This window comes from Antennarius striatus, chromosome 8 (assembly GCF_040054535.1).
Source record: "Antennarius striatus isolate MH-2024 chromosome 8, ASM4005453v1, whole genome shotgun sequence".
NCBI classification, from domain to species: Eukaryota; Metazoa; Chordata; class Actinopteri; order Lophiiformes; family Antennariidae; genus Antennarius; species Antennarius striatus.
The window spans coordinates 14,248,234-14,263,695 of NC_090783.1; the positions used below are offsets into that span (position 1 = coordinate 14,248,234).

At 40.3% G+C, this 15,462-nt stretch overlaps 1 protein-coding gene across 5 annotated transcripts in view; it reads left to right on the forward strand.

Moving 5' to 3' along the window:
* The window catches only part of nacc1b (nucleus accumbens associated 1, BEN and BTB (POZ) domain containing b), a 46,464-nt gene extending 32,653 nt beyond the window's left edge, over nucleotides 1–13,811 (forward strand). For all 5 annotated transcript variants that reach the window (XM_068320835.1, XM_068320839.1, XM_068320837.1 and 2 more), the window contains exons 7-8: nucleotides 1,916–2,013; nucleotides 4,378–13,811. In XM_068320835.1, the coding sequence (XP_068176936.1) occupies nucleotides 1,916–2,013; nucleotides 4,378–4,709 (430 nt within the window). In that variant the 3' untranslated portion in view covers nucleotides 4,710–13,811. The remainder of the gene's footprint in view (nucleotides 1–1,915; nucleotides 2,014–4,377) is intronic.
* The last annotated feature ends 1,651 nt before the right edge of the window (nucleotides 13,812–15,462 follow it).

Sequence of the window (15,462 nt, forward strand, 5' to 3'; positions counted from 1 at the left end):
TATCAACTACATTTGTAAATCAATTGCAGCACACCCGTTGGCACCTTTTCTAGCAGTGACTTTGCTCCTCGAATTTCAGAAAAGGCTGGAAGATCAGCTTTGAGGGTCTTTCATTCACCTTTATGCCAGTTTCTCCTTGTGTTTCCACAGACTAATAGAATGGACAGACACTAGATTCCAGATTCCAGCACAATGGCATTTTTAAGACCAATTAAGTTTAAGTGGGTTATTTCTGACGGCAAATAGTTAGGAAATACTGAGATCAGTCAGTCAGTCAAACTTTATGCTCCTTAAGTCTGCTCTACCGTCTGAGAGCAGCTCAGTCAGAGCCGGGACTTCGGTGACGTCCCTTGACTACCGTTGTTAGGGGGCATAGGCCCGAGTGCCTTGTGAGGGTGCTCCTCTGGTGGCGGAGTGCGGCATGACTGGCGGCCAGACTGCCGGCTTTTCTTCAGCGATTATGTTTTTAACCAATATTAATATGAATATTAATCCATATACAAGACTCGCCGGATTATAAGGCGCACTACGGGTTTATGAGAAGATTTTAGGCTTTAAACTAAAATCCACATTTTTATTGGTTAAGTGTGCTTTATAAATGAAATTCAAAAGAAAAAAGGCCAAGCACATCAGCAAACCAATTAGGCCAGGTGCATTTCTAAAAAATGCAATACAAATACAGATAAATAAAATTCAGAAATAAAATAAGGCTGCTTCGATGATATGAAAATTCTCTTTTACAAAAGTTACAAATCACTGCGTTTTTGTTGATAGTCCCATCTCTGTTCTTTTTATAAATAAACTTTCCACCCAAAGGTCCGAGTGGGCTTGCCTCACTCTCCTGTGTCGCGTCCATCTCTGTTGTCAGTCACCCTATTTTTGACTAGTGGTGCAGGTAGGAAGTGACGTGCCACTGCAGTCTACGGGTCCCTCAATGGGCCAAATTTAAAATGACTTGACTTGCCACTCACGATTAATTGCGTTAATTTGCAGCGTACTTAATTAATCTAATTAACGCATGAAACTGACAGCTATATATATATATATACTGTATATGTGTGTGTGTGTGTGTGCGTGTGTGTGTGCGTATGTATATATAAAGTGTGTGTGTGTGTATATATATATTGTATATCCATCCATCCATCTTTCTTCCGCTTATCCGGGGTCGGGTCGCGGGGGCAGCAGCTTAAGCAGGGAAGCCCAGACTTCCCTCTCCCTAGCCACTTCGTCCAGCGCCTCCGGGAGAATCCCAAGGCGTTCCCAGGCCAGCCGGGAGACATAGTCTCTCCAGCGTGTCCTGGGTCGTCCCCGGGGCCTCCTCCCGGTAGGACGTTCCCGGAACACCTCACCAGGAGGCATCCTAAGGCACCCAGGAGGCATCCTAACCAGATGCCCGAGCCACCTCATCTGGCTCCTCTCGATGCGGAGGAGCAACTGTATATATGTAGTATATATTTTTATAATTTAGAGGGGTTTTGGGCTTTTTTACTATGCTGGAATGGATTAAAGTTATTTCATTTTTTTTAAATGAGGGAAATTCATTGTAGATACAAGCAGTTTGACTTAAGAACTTTGTCACAGAACGATTTAACCGTGTACTGTATATCAAGGTACTACTGTAATAAAGTGTCTCGGGTCCTGCCCAATCGTTGTGCCATGTTCTGTGAAAATCCATACTGTAGGTTTTGTAATCCTGTTGACAAAAAAAATAAACCAAAAAACAAATGAACCTACTTGAAAAAAAACCATTCTGGGTTTGAGTAAAAGGGATCACATTATCCTTCCCAACTGAAATCTTGGAAACTCATCAGTTTTTCTGGTTACCAGCATAGATTTGATAAATTATTTATTTTGTTTTCTATCCAATGTTAAAATTTTGAGGTGGTGATTGTGAAATATTATTTTCCTTGTTCAGGAGTACTCTGGCCAACAGCTGTGGAACTGGCATTCGGTCATCAACCAATGACCCCAGTCGTAAGCCTCTTGACAACAGAGTGCTGCATGCTGTCAAATGTAAGTCATTTACATTCAAATTAATTCAGGTTTATGCATTTTTGCCAAATCACTTAGGCAATGGTGTTATATAGGACATATGTATATATGTGTATGTGTGTGTGGATCTGAATTTATCCCAACTCACTTTCATGTTCATTTGTATACAACCATAAAACCTGCCTTCTAAAATAAAATAAAAAGAAATGCAACGCCTACATTGCAAATAGATACAATCTAAAGTGCATGAATGAATAAAGTGTGTGAAACCAATCTCTAAATCTGGATTATAAATAAATTCCTTCCGATCCATAAAACGATGTCCTGAAAAGAAAACCTAAGGCTGAATTGAGTCCATTTTTAAATCACTTACAGACAGAGTCACAGATTTTGTCTTCTGATGAGATAAGGATATCTTGAAACTTTTCTTTTCTGACCAGCTACTATATATAGCTTATCCCTGGTCTGCGTTGGACATGTTTTGACACCTTGAATGTCTCAACAGAAATCTTCTCTAAATGGCAAAATCTGACTTGATAATATCATATACAAACTAGCGTAGCTCTTAATGCTAGCTGACACTGAATAACAACATCTCGCTGTGACGTGCCTCCTTTGCCTTCAGCTGAAGTACTTCAGCTGAAAAGAGGATTAGTGAAGCAGTGTTCTCCTTTGTGTGCATCCTTGCGTCTTTGACGCACATTTTTTGACACTTTAACTACACTTCCATTCAACAAAAGTATTCACAATTTTTCCATTTCTCCACTTAAATTTCAAACCCGGATATCGCCATTATTTTTTGATTTTACGCGAGTGTCTCGTGCGAGTTTCTCATCACAAGACTCACCTGCGTGATTCTATACATACATACATCTTCCAACCCGCTTAATCCGCCCACGCAGGTCGCGGGGTAGCCAGTGCCTATCCTGGCAGTCTCAGGGCGTGAGGCGGGGGACACTCCGGGCACGACGCCAGTGTACCGCGGAGCCTCATAGAAACAAACAACCACTCACACACACACTCACTCCTATGGTCAATGTGGGACCGGCCAATCAACCTGAAGCGCATGCTTTTGGAGGTGGGAGGAAGCCGGAGAACCCGGAGAGAACCCACGCAGACACGGGGAGAGCATGCAAACTCCACACAGAGCGGGACTCGAACCCGGGTCCGCCGTGTTGTGAGGCAGCAGCGCTAACCACTGCGCCACCGTGCCACCTGCGTGATTCTGCCTGATTAAAATCGACGCTCGTTTTACACACTGCAGTGAGAGCGAGGAGCTAGATAGACCCTCCAAAAAAATTACAAGCTGTCGCATAGGCTTGGAGAGTGCTGTTGGGTTTCTCTGTCTGTTAAAACCACTTTGAAATGCCTGCTGCGGTGATTAAGCGTTTTACAAATAAAGTTTGATTGATTCATTGATTATTATCATTCCTCCGAAAAGGATGCAAAAGTTGGAGAAAAACCAAGTTACAATGAATGAAAAACAATCAAATATAAATCAAGAAAAAGAGACAGATATTACTTTCGGAGAAGGCTCTTTCAGGTTGGTGCAGTGTCCACAGGAGAATACAGTGTATGAATTAAAGGCAAAGTATTGAGTGACAAGCAAAAGTGGAAAAAAACCAAACTGTATTACATCCTTCTTTATTTCTAAACTGTTCTTTTAAATTACTACCAGGCTTTAACATGTTAATAAAACCAATATATAATTTTAGTCTTATTTTTCCTTTTTATTTAAACAGTCGTTATTAATAAAATCATTTACATGAAGTTTGTTTAGTTTTTATATTGCACTATTGCCAAAATTCAATTCTTGCGTACGCTTCACCGTATATTCTGTTATTACTTTTGGGATGTATGACCGTCATGTTGGGATGCACAAATTTTTCTTGAAGCGCATCCCAGGGATGCACTAGTTTCTTGAGGTAAAATGAACTCTGGTATTCTCTCTCAATTCTTGTTTTTCTTTTCTGTCTCAAAGTGTTTCACACTAATTATCCATACTCTCCTTACTTTTTCCCCATCTGTAAAGGGCTTTTGATGTTTTCCATTGTGTTTTCTGGTATACTAGGTATGTTATGAACTAAAAAAGAGGACAAATGTAGCTTGGTCATTCGAACTTCCAATTAATTTATTTTACGTCTCCTACCCTGATTTCTGCAGTTAATTTCTTATGGATTTTTCCCATATTCAGCTAATTGGTGATCTGTTTATATGTATATTGTGTGTGTGTGTGTGTGTGTGTGTGTGTATTCATCTCTTTTAGATGGTTGAAAGTAAGGTAACCTATGTCAGCTCTGAAATGTATTTCATGACATGACACACTATCCATTTTGCTTTTCCTTTGGTGTTCCATTTCCCTGTCTTTCCTTTGAATTCCCACAGTTTACTGCCAGAACTTTGCACCAAGCTTCAAGGAGAGCGAGATGAACGCCATTGCGGCTGACATGTGCACTAATGCCCGTCGCGTTGTACGCAAGAGCTGGATCCCCAAGCTCAAATTGCTGATGGCTGACAGCGATGCTTACTCCGCCTTCCTTGCCGACAGTGTGAAGATGGAGGCTGATGTGCTGGGCACGGAGCAAAGCTTTGACACCACCTCCTTGGAAGCTGTGGCGGCGGCAGCAGCGGCCACCAATACTAACGAAGCTGGGGGTGGAGCCATGGCAGCAGACACCCTCCAGGGGACGGGTGGAGATGGCAGCACTTTGTTTTGAGGGAGTGAACAGACAGATGAATAAATAGACAGATTGATGGAGGAAGAGATGTGATGATGAGTATGTTGGCCGCCGTGGTCATGATGATCACTCGTCCCCTTGCCACCATGTGTTGTGGGATCTGTTTCTTCCTTTACACCTCTATGTTGAGTTTGCTCTGCTTCCCTTCTTTTGTTTTCTCTTCTGGTTGTTAGTCCTTTCTCCTCTGGTAGAGAGAAGTTTCAGTGTGGAGAGGAAGGTAGCAGAGGAACAAGATTGACACCCCCCCCTCACTCATCACTCCTCTGCCACCTTTCAAGTCCTGATTTTTAAATCAGTTTTTTTTTTAGTTTTAAAAGGGTGAATTGTCATTGAGGCCCTATTCTTATCGTAATCAATCACAGACATTCCTTGGGGGTGGGTGGGCTAGAGGGAGGTAAGGGTACTGGTGATATTTCCTTCCCTATACTCCGGTTAACACTGTTGTTTTGATATTGAATGTATGCGTCGAGAATCATCCGGACCACAGCTGTGTAAGTCAGTGGTGGAGTGAGTCCTGTTCATCAGTTTATTTCTTATTTTAATATAGAACATCAGCTTCTCTGAGAGTGGAGGGTCAATGAAGTTAGGGGTTGAAATGAACATTACTCCGTGTTTTGACAGGGGTTACGATGATCGTAAATGGGAGCAGGTGGTTTCCTTGTCGAAAAACGTTTTCCGCAGCAGCCCAACTTTTTAGCCCTAAAATTTTCAAATGAACCATATGATATTTTTTGTGTGCTTTTATAGTTTTAATTTTTCCTTTAAGTGTCTTTTTTTGCCAAGTCTCCTGAGTGAGAGATAACCTGTTACCAATGATTGTCAAAGAATTTGTGTGTGATAAATGCACTGTAATTACAGTATGAGTACAATCGAGCAGCTTTTGCATGTATCCGAAAGAGAAGAGCGGCGAGTTAAAAAACAAGGAAAAGATCTTAAAGCCAATTTATTATTATTACTATTTTGACCCTGAAGGAAATACAAGAAAATAACTTTCTGCTTATGAACTTTGGAGAAATTTGTGTGTGAAGAAACGGCAGTGATGTTCTTTTGTTATTAGCTAATTTTTTGCCAAGACTGTTTGCAGATATTCCAGCAAGTTAGCAGTTTCCTCTTTGGCTTTGCGGCCTGGATGTATGCTGGCATGAAGAAAGGTGCTAATTCAGGCATTGGTGCATACAACTCTGTGTGTTTGTGTGTGTTTGTGTGTGTGTGTGTGTGTCTGTGCGCGCGCGCGCGTGTGTGTGTTTTACGACCATGCCGTTTGTGTGCTTGCTACAGCAGAAGTGAGAGCAGGAGGCTAGACAGTGTGTATTCACACAGGCTAGGTCCATTCATTCATCCCTCACTGCAATGAGCACACACATGGTAATATGCATTTGGGCACAGTCAGCCACATCACCTCCAGTACACCAGGCCATTATGGGAATTGGGGGGAATTACATAAAGACAGATGTGGGAAGCTGTTGTTTGGTCCATGCATGCATTCACTCTGTATTTATGATGTGTTAAGTTGTGAAAGGTGAACTTTGACGACACTGGGTAGAAGCTTGGTCGTTGGACAGTTAAATTCCCGGACTAATTGAAAAGAAAAGGAAAATTTTGATATAGAAACAACCCTGAAAGCTGATACTTTGTAGCTGCAGGGCTGAATTGTTTTGGGGGTTTTTTAGATAAAAAGAACACAGGACAAGATCTTAACATTTTACAAAAACAGTGTAATGAAAGCAGGGCATAACGTGGGACTGAAGTTTAACAGCTGTAAATCTAAGCACTATTTTCGTGATTACAGAAATGGCAAAACCATGTGCAGCATTAGTTTCAGAACACAGCTGGATTGTTCTTGATAAATTCTTTGTGTATCCAAAAACATGGGTGGAAAAACTTAGTGGATTTTGCGTTACATGGGATCCGAAATAAACTAATTTGTGTTTATTACATTCAGGCCACAGATGGTGGTTGATTGCCTCACACCAAAGTGACATTACTAACAGAGTTCAAGTCAATATGGCGATTGCTTGTGAGGTCTCTTAATTTTGATGTCATAAAGTTACTGGTCCTTGTGAGAAGTGCAGGATTCCATTTTTACAGTTTTAGTACCACTTATTTATATTGGTGTTTGCTGGTTTCAAAGCAATCAAAAGAAGAAAGGTAGTCAGAAGAGCAAAATTACCATCAGAAATGCTGCCCTCTGGGTTTTCACACTGTTTAAGAAAGTAGAAATAAATTAGAGATCTGCTCCTTTATCTTTAGCTGTACCTTGATATACAAAATAGTTACCGTTTTATTTGAATCCCCTAAAGTTTTGTAGATTTTTTTGTTTTGCATTCTTAGCAGAGGTCAAAACCATTTTCAATTTCAACCCAAGATGGCAGATATTAAAATTAAAAATGTCTTTTTGCTGTGGTATCAAAACAGGTGTTGTTTTATAAACAAATTTAACTACTAATAGATCCAGGAAATGTGTTCAAATTAATTAAAATTCATTAGCTAAAACAGTAAATGTTAGCATTCTAATACGGTTCTCTCTCACAAACCTTATGGTTTCATTAAATACAGTATTTTATTTCCAGACTAAATTCAACATTTGTGACAAAAATGAGAGATAAGGGCTGATTATTTCAGAATTCATGGCTGCCTTTCCTTTTCTTTTCCTATATTCTTTAGTAACAAATTTAGTAGGCACTGATCTAATTCTAGCACAAATTGGCTACATCAGTGGTATGTTATCTAGCATTATCCAAAAAGGATAAAATGTTTACTGTTGCTAGGCAGCACTGTTATGGGACATTGGGCTCCTGAGTTACACTTGTCAGAATGTTTGCATTGTTGTTTGACTGCTGTGGTCTATTACTTTGAAATTCCCAGTGCAAGGAAGATAATCTTGAACAACCTTTCTTATTACGTACTAAGTAGATGTAACAGACCCTGATTTGGTTCCTTTTACATATGGAGAAACCTTGAGCACCTTATTGTATCAGACATGTGTAGAGGCTGGTGTGGTGAACTGGTGTACGTCACAGCTTTATTTTAGTGTTTGGACACACACACACACACACAGATCCTCAAGGTTAGGGGTTTGTTGTTAAAGTGTCTTAAGCGAAACACATGAATGGCGCTTTGTGAAATACCCTAGACAAGAACCAAAAACAGCCTTTGTGAGGCTCCATCTTGAACTGAATCCGTTTTGTAGACTAGTGTTATAAAAAAGGATGTCAGTTTTTTACTTCATGGCTTTTGAGGAAAGATGTTTACATTACTTTTTGTTGTATAATTACATTTATACTTTTTTAATCCTACTTTGTTTGTTAGTAAAGGCTAACAATCAAACCCTTTGACTTGTTACAAGCACCTAAAAGTCTCACAGAATGAGGTTTGAGGAGACATCCTCTCTTTTCTTGTCCCCACCCTCGATTCTGGAGCACATGGTACAATCTGTGGAGACTTAACCAAGTTCATTACCTGAGAACAGAGGCAAGAAAAAGTGAGAGACTTCAAGAAAAGAGATGAGTGAGATGAGAGGGTATTAGTGAGGAGGGAGGAAATTGGGATCCATTTGCACATTTTGTTTTATATTCTCTTTTAAAAATCTTTAATTCCAAAGGTTTGTTTAAAAGCACCGCCTTAAACGAGAAAGGCAAATTATGAGAGTAGAGAGAGAAGAGGACAGTCTCAGCCTCTCTGAGAGGAGGGGGGGTGGGGTGGCATGCAAGTATCAAGTGTACACGAGTGTGTGTGTGTGCGTGTGTGCACGCATATTAATGTATGTATGCAGGCTTTTTTCCCTCTCCAACTGCTTCTCTCCATCTCCATTTATGGCATTTTAATGTCTGTCTCCTCAATCTAAACAGCCTTGACTGTGTGTGTGTGTGTTCGAGTGTGTGTGCGAGTGTGTAATGCGTGTGCTTATGCCAGGCTGGGTCTGCATCTCGATATATGTGCTGCATACGTGTATGTCTGGCTTCATATGCCAACTGCGCATGTCTGTCACTGTGTGTGGGTGGTTTGGGTGCTCATATCTGCAAGGTCTGTTTGTGTGTGTCTGTGTGGGTGGTATGTTCATAGACATTGAAATGAGTAGATGTTTGTTATTGTCTGCCACCTCTGTCTAACACAAACACACACACACACACACACACACACACACACAAAGTCATATCTGCACCCAGAGTCTATGTGCCATAGTTTCACATGTATTCCAGCTGTTTACCCATCATGCCTGCAGCTCTTTTTTTCTTCAACCAGTACTTTTCATAAAAATCATTTTGGTGTACAACAAACAAAGCAACCCAACAACACTTCTATTGCCTCTTACTTTTACTTTTTTTATTCTCAATTCCCTCTATGAATATTCTAGCCGTGTGGTTAGACCACATTTAGTCCTGCATGGGACAGCAGCACATCTGCAGCCAGGACACACGCATCATTTCTTCTTCCTCCATCTCTTCAGTTGTTTTTTGTCAGGTCTCCCCCCCTCCTGTCTGCCCTCGCCTGCCTCTTTGTCTTTTATATTTTCTTTGTTTACATCTCTTTTTGCTCATCTCTTCATTAACTATGCTGTTCTGTTTGCTTCAGTCTGTCTCTCTAACATGCACACAGGAAAGTCCTGTCAGCCTTTTGTTGCTCATTACATAAACCTTCATTTTCCTCCCATCTTTGCTTCCCTTCTGTATCGACTCCATTTTCTTTGTGAAGCGCAAATCCCCGTCAAACTCTGACCCATTTATCTGTATTTTTGTGTGCATTTAGTGTCTACAAGAACAGATGGGGCTGTCAAATATTTTGCTGCTATTCAAATGCAAATATGCAAGTAAATTGGTGTAGGTTCATCTGACCAAGAACATCGGTGCTTTGCTTGGGTGTGTGTGTGTCTGTGTGCAACCCACCCCCTTCTCATGGGACACTGTGGTCAAATTTTGTGATTTGTGTGTTTACTGCACCTTGAATAATCAGACGATTGATGAGGGAGGTCTGTCTGCCCCTGTGCTCCTCTGGCTGGTGGCCAGCATGAGAGACAGCTGATCCTGATGCAAATATTGACAATACTGTCAAAGCAGGTGACCAAATGGGGGTCAAAAAACATCATAATTGCAGTCACTCTAGACTTGAGCAGTGAGGGGAGGAGAAGGAGGTCGTGCTGCTCTTCCTGTGGAGGAGATGTTTTTAAGAATCTCACAGGACAGATGAGGCATTGCGGCAGTCTGCCGTCACAATAGTGAACAGACAAAGAGACGAGTGAGGGGAGGCTAATGACAGGGAGAAGGAGGAGGTGATTGTCTCTCTCTCTCTGGCCCTGTTCCAGCAAGATAAATACCTTTGTGCTTGTTTATTTTTTGTGCCAGTTTTTGCAGAGGGCTGAATCATGGGCTGAACTAAGAAACCGTAGGCATGTCTAAATCACTCAGTGATCCGAGTAAAATGTCCACTGGAAGATAGTAGGGGTTATCGAGTGATAAAATACAGCTTGTAAAATTTTAGCCAAGAGAGAATAAGCAGAAAAATTTGAAGTTGCATTCGTTATCTGTAAAATGGTGGAAAAACCGTTTCATGTCCAGAAACACATTTGGTTGAATGTTTTATCCCCACTGTCCTTTTCCCGCACTGATATCTGATAATGTGAAGACATTTTGTGCTGCAACTAAAGATGTGATTTTTAGTGTCACTGTCATTCATCTTGTCGTGCTTTTGTCAGTGTATGTTTTGGTGAACAATCCTCATCTGTTTTTGATAGAGGTCAGGAAGAATGATGGATTTTTCATTTAGGATCTTGATACAGAGATAGCAAGACAAGGGTTCCCAACTATCGAGACCCTTCACTCAGTCATAGAATAACATACAATCAATCAGAAGTTGCATGATCAGCTGTTTCCTTCTCAGACTATATCATTTCATTAACAGCAGAAACTGAATAGTATCAGCTCATCAAGAGTAAAGGAAAATTTTAATGAGTAAAAATCACAAGCTCCCACTTTTTTCGCAGCTCAAATTAAAATACTTCAATATTTAGTGTATTAAACTTTTGCTAAACCTGCTTGAGGTGGGAATGTTGCACCTTTAATCAACTTTGCTGTTTGAAATAAAAGCTATAGGCTTGATGGGAGGTTAGGGTAGTGAAAGTAGGTGGGCAGAGGTGCAGCAGGACAGGACGGTTGTGCGATGTGTTGATGAAGAGCAAGATCAACTACCATTCAGCAAGATGGAATATGATGGTATTTGACATGCAATGTCATTACTTAGGAAACATACATTAGCGGCTTATGTATGTGAAACATTCATCGAAGCTACACATCATGCCTTTTAATTTGGGATACCAGCAGGCCATCCAAAATTGCATGCAAGGATGGTGTCTATGCTGCTGCTGTTGTTCTGTACATTGCAAATCAGCAAAAGCTAAGTGAAGGTTTTATTTGCTGCAGTGGAAATGGGGATTCTCTGTAAAAAGGGCTAAAGATTTTTGGACTGTTGTCTTTTGCTCAAGAAGGCATGACAAGCAGCATAATGATAATAAGTTTCATTAGATTAGAACAATACTGTGGTTAACCTGTCAAAATTTTGGTTCTGACGCGTGCGTGAGGAAGCCACAGGTAGGGAACACTAGAGTCGCAGTTTTAGACCCCAGTGTTGGTTTTTAGTCTTTAACAGTCTAAACATGTTAAACTTAAAATCAAAGTTTTATTCTTTTTAAAAACAACTGTGCTCACTGTTGCAAGACATTTGGAAAGAATGTCTAAGTAGTGGTTGTAGTGTTATATTAGATCCGGTGATCTTTTTGTCCAAGACTTTGCTGTTTGTCGGTACCTGGCCAGTTCTGCTGGAGACATGGGTTGCCAACTGGATGCAGAGGGTTTGTAAAGCACATGTCAGACAAATTTAGTGTACTTGTGAAAAGCAAAGCAAGAGGTATTTTCTCTTTCTGTCTGTTGGTGTTGTTTCCTCCGTGAGTGGGAGAACATGCTACTAGCAACTGAATACTACTACAAGGTTGAAGGAGAGGATGATCAGGCTGCAGAGCTTATCTGTATGTCCTGCAAAAAGTAAATCAGTATCATTGACTATATGACAGGATATTTTATTATTAATATAATTTACACTTTTGGCCTATAAGGTGGAAACATTTTGTGTCTTTGCAGGGAAGCTACGCCGACGTTCTTTTCCAGAGCAATATGAGACTGATCGTAGGAGATCTTTTTACACATTTCAAAGTTTTTCTTTATTTTAATCATTCACATTTCATTTCTGTTGCATTTTTTGTGTGTTTACATTGACAGCATTTTAGCTAGTTTACTGTAGTTATTTTTAAGAGCACTGCTACTAAAAATTCAACATTAACAACAGATTGTAGAGTTGCCAATTTGTGTGAAGAATACAAAGAGAGAAAGTGGACACATGATTAGCTGTAAAATAGTTTAGAGAAAGAGAACAACATATTTTTGGATTGTTGTACAGCCAATGTGCTGCAGGTGGGAGGGAAAAGGGTTGGGTTTCAAATGCTGGATGAGATGTTTTTACTGTACTGCACGATGTTGTTGGGTTAGTTGAGAATAGAGACAGACCTACTTGTGGATGGATGAATGGACAGTCAAGACGAAACACTGTTGGGTTTACAACCTTTTAAGACTACAAGTTTGAATGTCTGTTTTTCTAAAAAAAATCTCTACAATGGCAAAACATATTCTGCTGTCTTGTGACGATTTTGAATAAACTTCCAAACATCCAAAGTAAGTTTACTTGACCTGGTTGTTGAACCAGCTTTTCTGCGAAGCATAAGCTACTGCTGCTTGAATGTTTTATTATTTTTTTCTTCGACTCTCCCTGGTGGCTAAATGCAGCTAATGTGGCTCAGAGAAGGGGGGGCTCAGTCGCCACAGTAACTGCCAGCTCCACCAGAAGGCAGTATCCCAAGAGGCAGTGATCCTACACAAGCTACGATTGTAATTATGAGTCTTGATCACTGTAATCATTGAGGCACCTTAACAGTAGACCCCTGCAGGCTTCTGCTCTGTTCACAAAGCTGACACAAGACACAGATCTGTTAGAAATGTCTCCCACATGTGGGCCATGATGCCAAATAAAGTTGCCAGAAAATCTGAAAGTTTCTGTCAACATTTCCAAGAAAAAAGAGCCTTGCAGTTGTTTTTGAACTTTGACTCATCCATCCATGATTTTGTCCTTCTGTTTTTTACCCCTGATCATTGTCCCAGCTGGTGAACCACAAAGAGGGACAAAGGTGGCAAAGAGAGAGTGGATAATCTTAAACAAAGCACCTTTGGGCGAATGCTCAACTGTCCCAGGGAGCCAAAGCCGTCTGCACCTTTCTGAGCATACTCAATATGTCACTTCCTCTTTGTGGTTTGGATGCTGGTGTCTGAGGTGGACTTTAGTGTAGTGGATGGGAAGAAGACATAATGTGAGGGTTCTTTATGTAAGATTCTTATGCTTTTTAAAAAAAATCATTTTGTACTATTATTCCTATTTTTTATGTCTGTGTTCTCTGACATTTTGTTTACTCTATAATTATGATGTGCCCATTGGAAGCCTTTCTACCCCCAGTTGACAGTGGGAATTAACTCTCCTCAGAATTGGGGTGGGGAGCAGTTAAAAGTTTGGTTGGGTGAGGGGTAAAATGTGAATGCTTAGGTTGTTTCAGACTGGGTTCCTACACAGAAATCAAATTGAATTTGAAACGTTTTGGGGTCTATACCCGTGTAAAAGTATGTTCACTCAACAAACATTTCATGATTTGATCAGATTTGAACTTGGAATGTGACATACAGCCACAATCAGAGGAGTTCTTCAAAAAAAAGGGCTGCAATTTATTAATCAGGTAGATTATCAGTTGTGACGTCAAAATCAATGAAGGAAAAAAAAGATGGGATGCTGTGACCTTTTCATCTATTAGTTATGCCAAAAATGTGTGCTTGTCTGGTTTGACTTGTGTCATGTGATGCATTGGACAAATGTATCAACTGGTTAAAGGTCATATTTGCCATCCATTAACAAACTTTAAAATCCAGTACAAATGTTAAAGGACACCCCACCATGAAATATTTGTCAGTGGCATTAAAGATATGTTCTTTTTTCTTATCGATTTCACTTTTTTCCTTGTTTGGGGTAAATTCTAAACACATCCTGCCAACAGGAATTTTGGATTCATCTGGAATAATTTCTGGCCATCCGATGAATCTAAGTCAGCATTCATTTATGTTTCAGCACAGTTTGTAGGCGGTACCTGTTTTTTTTAGCTAGAAATACTTTTCAACAACTTTTCCCATCTGGTGTTTGCTGCTGAAAGATGCAAAGTGACTCTAGAGGGCAGTGTAGTAAGATTGCATTCTTTCTGCGTTTTGAGCATTTCTCTTTTAATCTGTTTTACAGTTTCCTTCGGGGAAAATACTGTATTTCTGATTTTGCAAAGAAGCAGAGACAACAGCAAACAACTAGGCAGTCACAACCATGTTATGTGGAAAATTTATGCATTTTGGTAAATGTACAAGTGACAAGTGGCCAGAGTTTGAATGCAGCGAAACATGTCAATACTTGAGACCTGATTATTCTTTTCTTATACACAAAGTTAAAAAAAAAAATCTGTGTAGAGACCCAGCTGAAATGTAGAGGAATGTTGTCTCTTTATATGTATAAATTCTGTGAAGCAGGGAAGCGAGAGATTGGGATGTGAGACACTTTTGAAATCCAGATGTGGATCCCAAGGTCAATCCTCATCATTTATCTATCCCTCTCCATTCCCCCACCGCTCATTTGCCCAAGTGCTCGTCATCTTGGATGATAGGCCTGACTTCAGCCCCCAGATGATCATTCCCCCACAATCATCAAGTTCTGCGAGTCTTTATCTGCTGTATGCAGTCTTCTATCCAGAAACATTTACTCCTCTTTCCCAAATCCCCACACACCAGAGACAAAACTTACACACACATTCATTCATTTTTCTGCCACTGTATCCGCTGTAGCGGGTCACGGGGAGCACACACATATGTATCTATAAATATACTGTACATGTATAAATGAATACAAAACAGGCAAACCTCTGAGATACAGAAGCAATCACACACACACCTGCGGACTCTAGATATGTGTTGTAGGAAGTGTGTGTGTCTTCGTATTACTGATGCAGTTTTCAAAACGTACCAGTTTACCTCGGGAGCTCTCAGCCATAGCAGACCTTAATCTCCACAGATATCTCAGCGCTGCGAGCAGCTTCTGATCCGCCGTAGCTGCCGTTTCAAAGCAGGTACATCTTTGTTTTTCAGGAACAAACCTAGGAGCCTCAGCAGAGCACTCCTGGACCATATGAATGCATACAACGCAGGGTTTTTATAGGAGCGGGACAGAAGTTGAGAGTCCATGTCAACACAGTATTACCTCAGAATTGTGCTACAGCGGGGTGTGTGCTTATATGTAATCATAGCATCCATGGAAAACTATTTTTTATTTGTTCTCCTCCTTGTCTCTGGTGTTGGGTGAAAAAATAGTCTGCAGACGTTTCTCTTTTTCTCCTTTTTCCACTATAAATAAATAAGTATATATATATATATATATAAACTGTACATTATAACAGAAGCACTATCCAAGTTTGATTGTTACATGTGCACTCACAGCATGAGGTATTATTGTTTATTATTCTTCATAACCCAGAAAAATGAAAAAGTAAAATTTTTGGAGACCTAAAAAATCAAAACAATGCAGTAAAGTGTACCGCTGTCTACAGAAACACCCAACC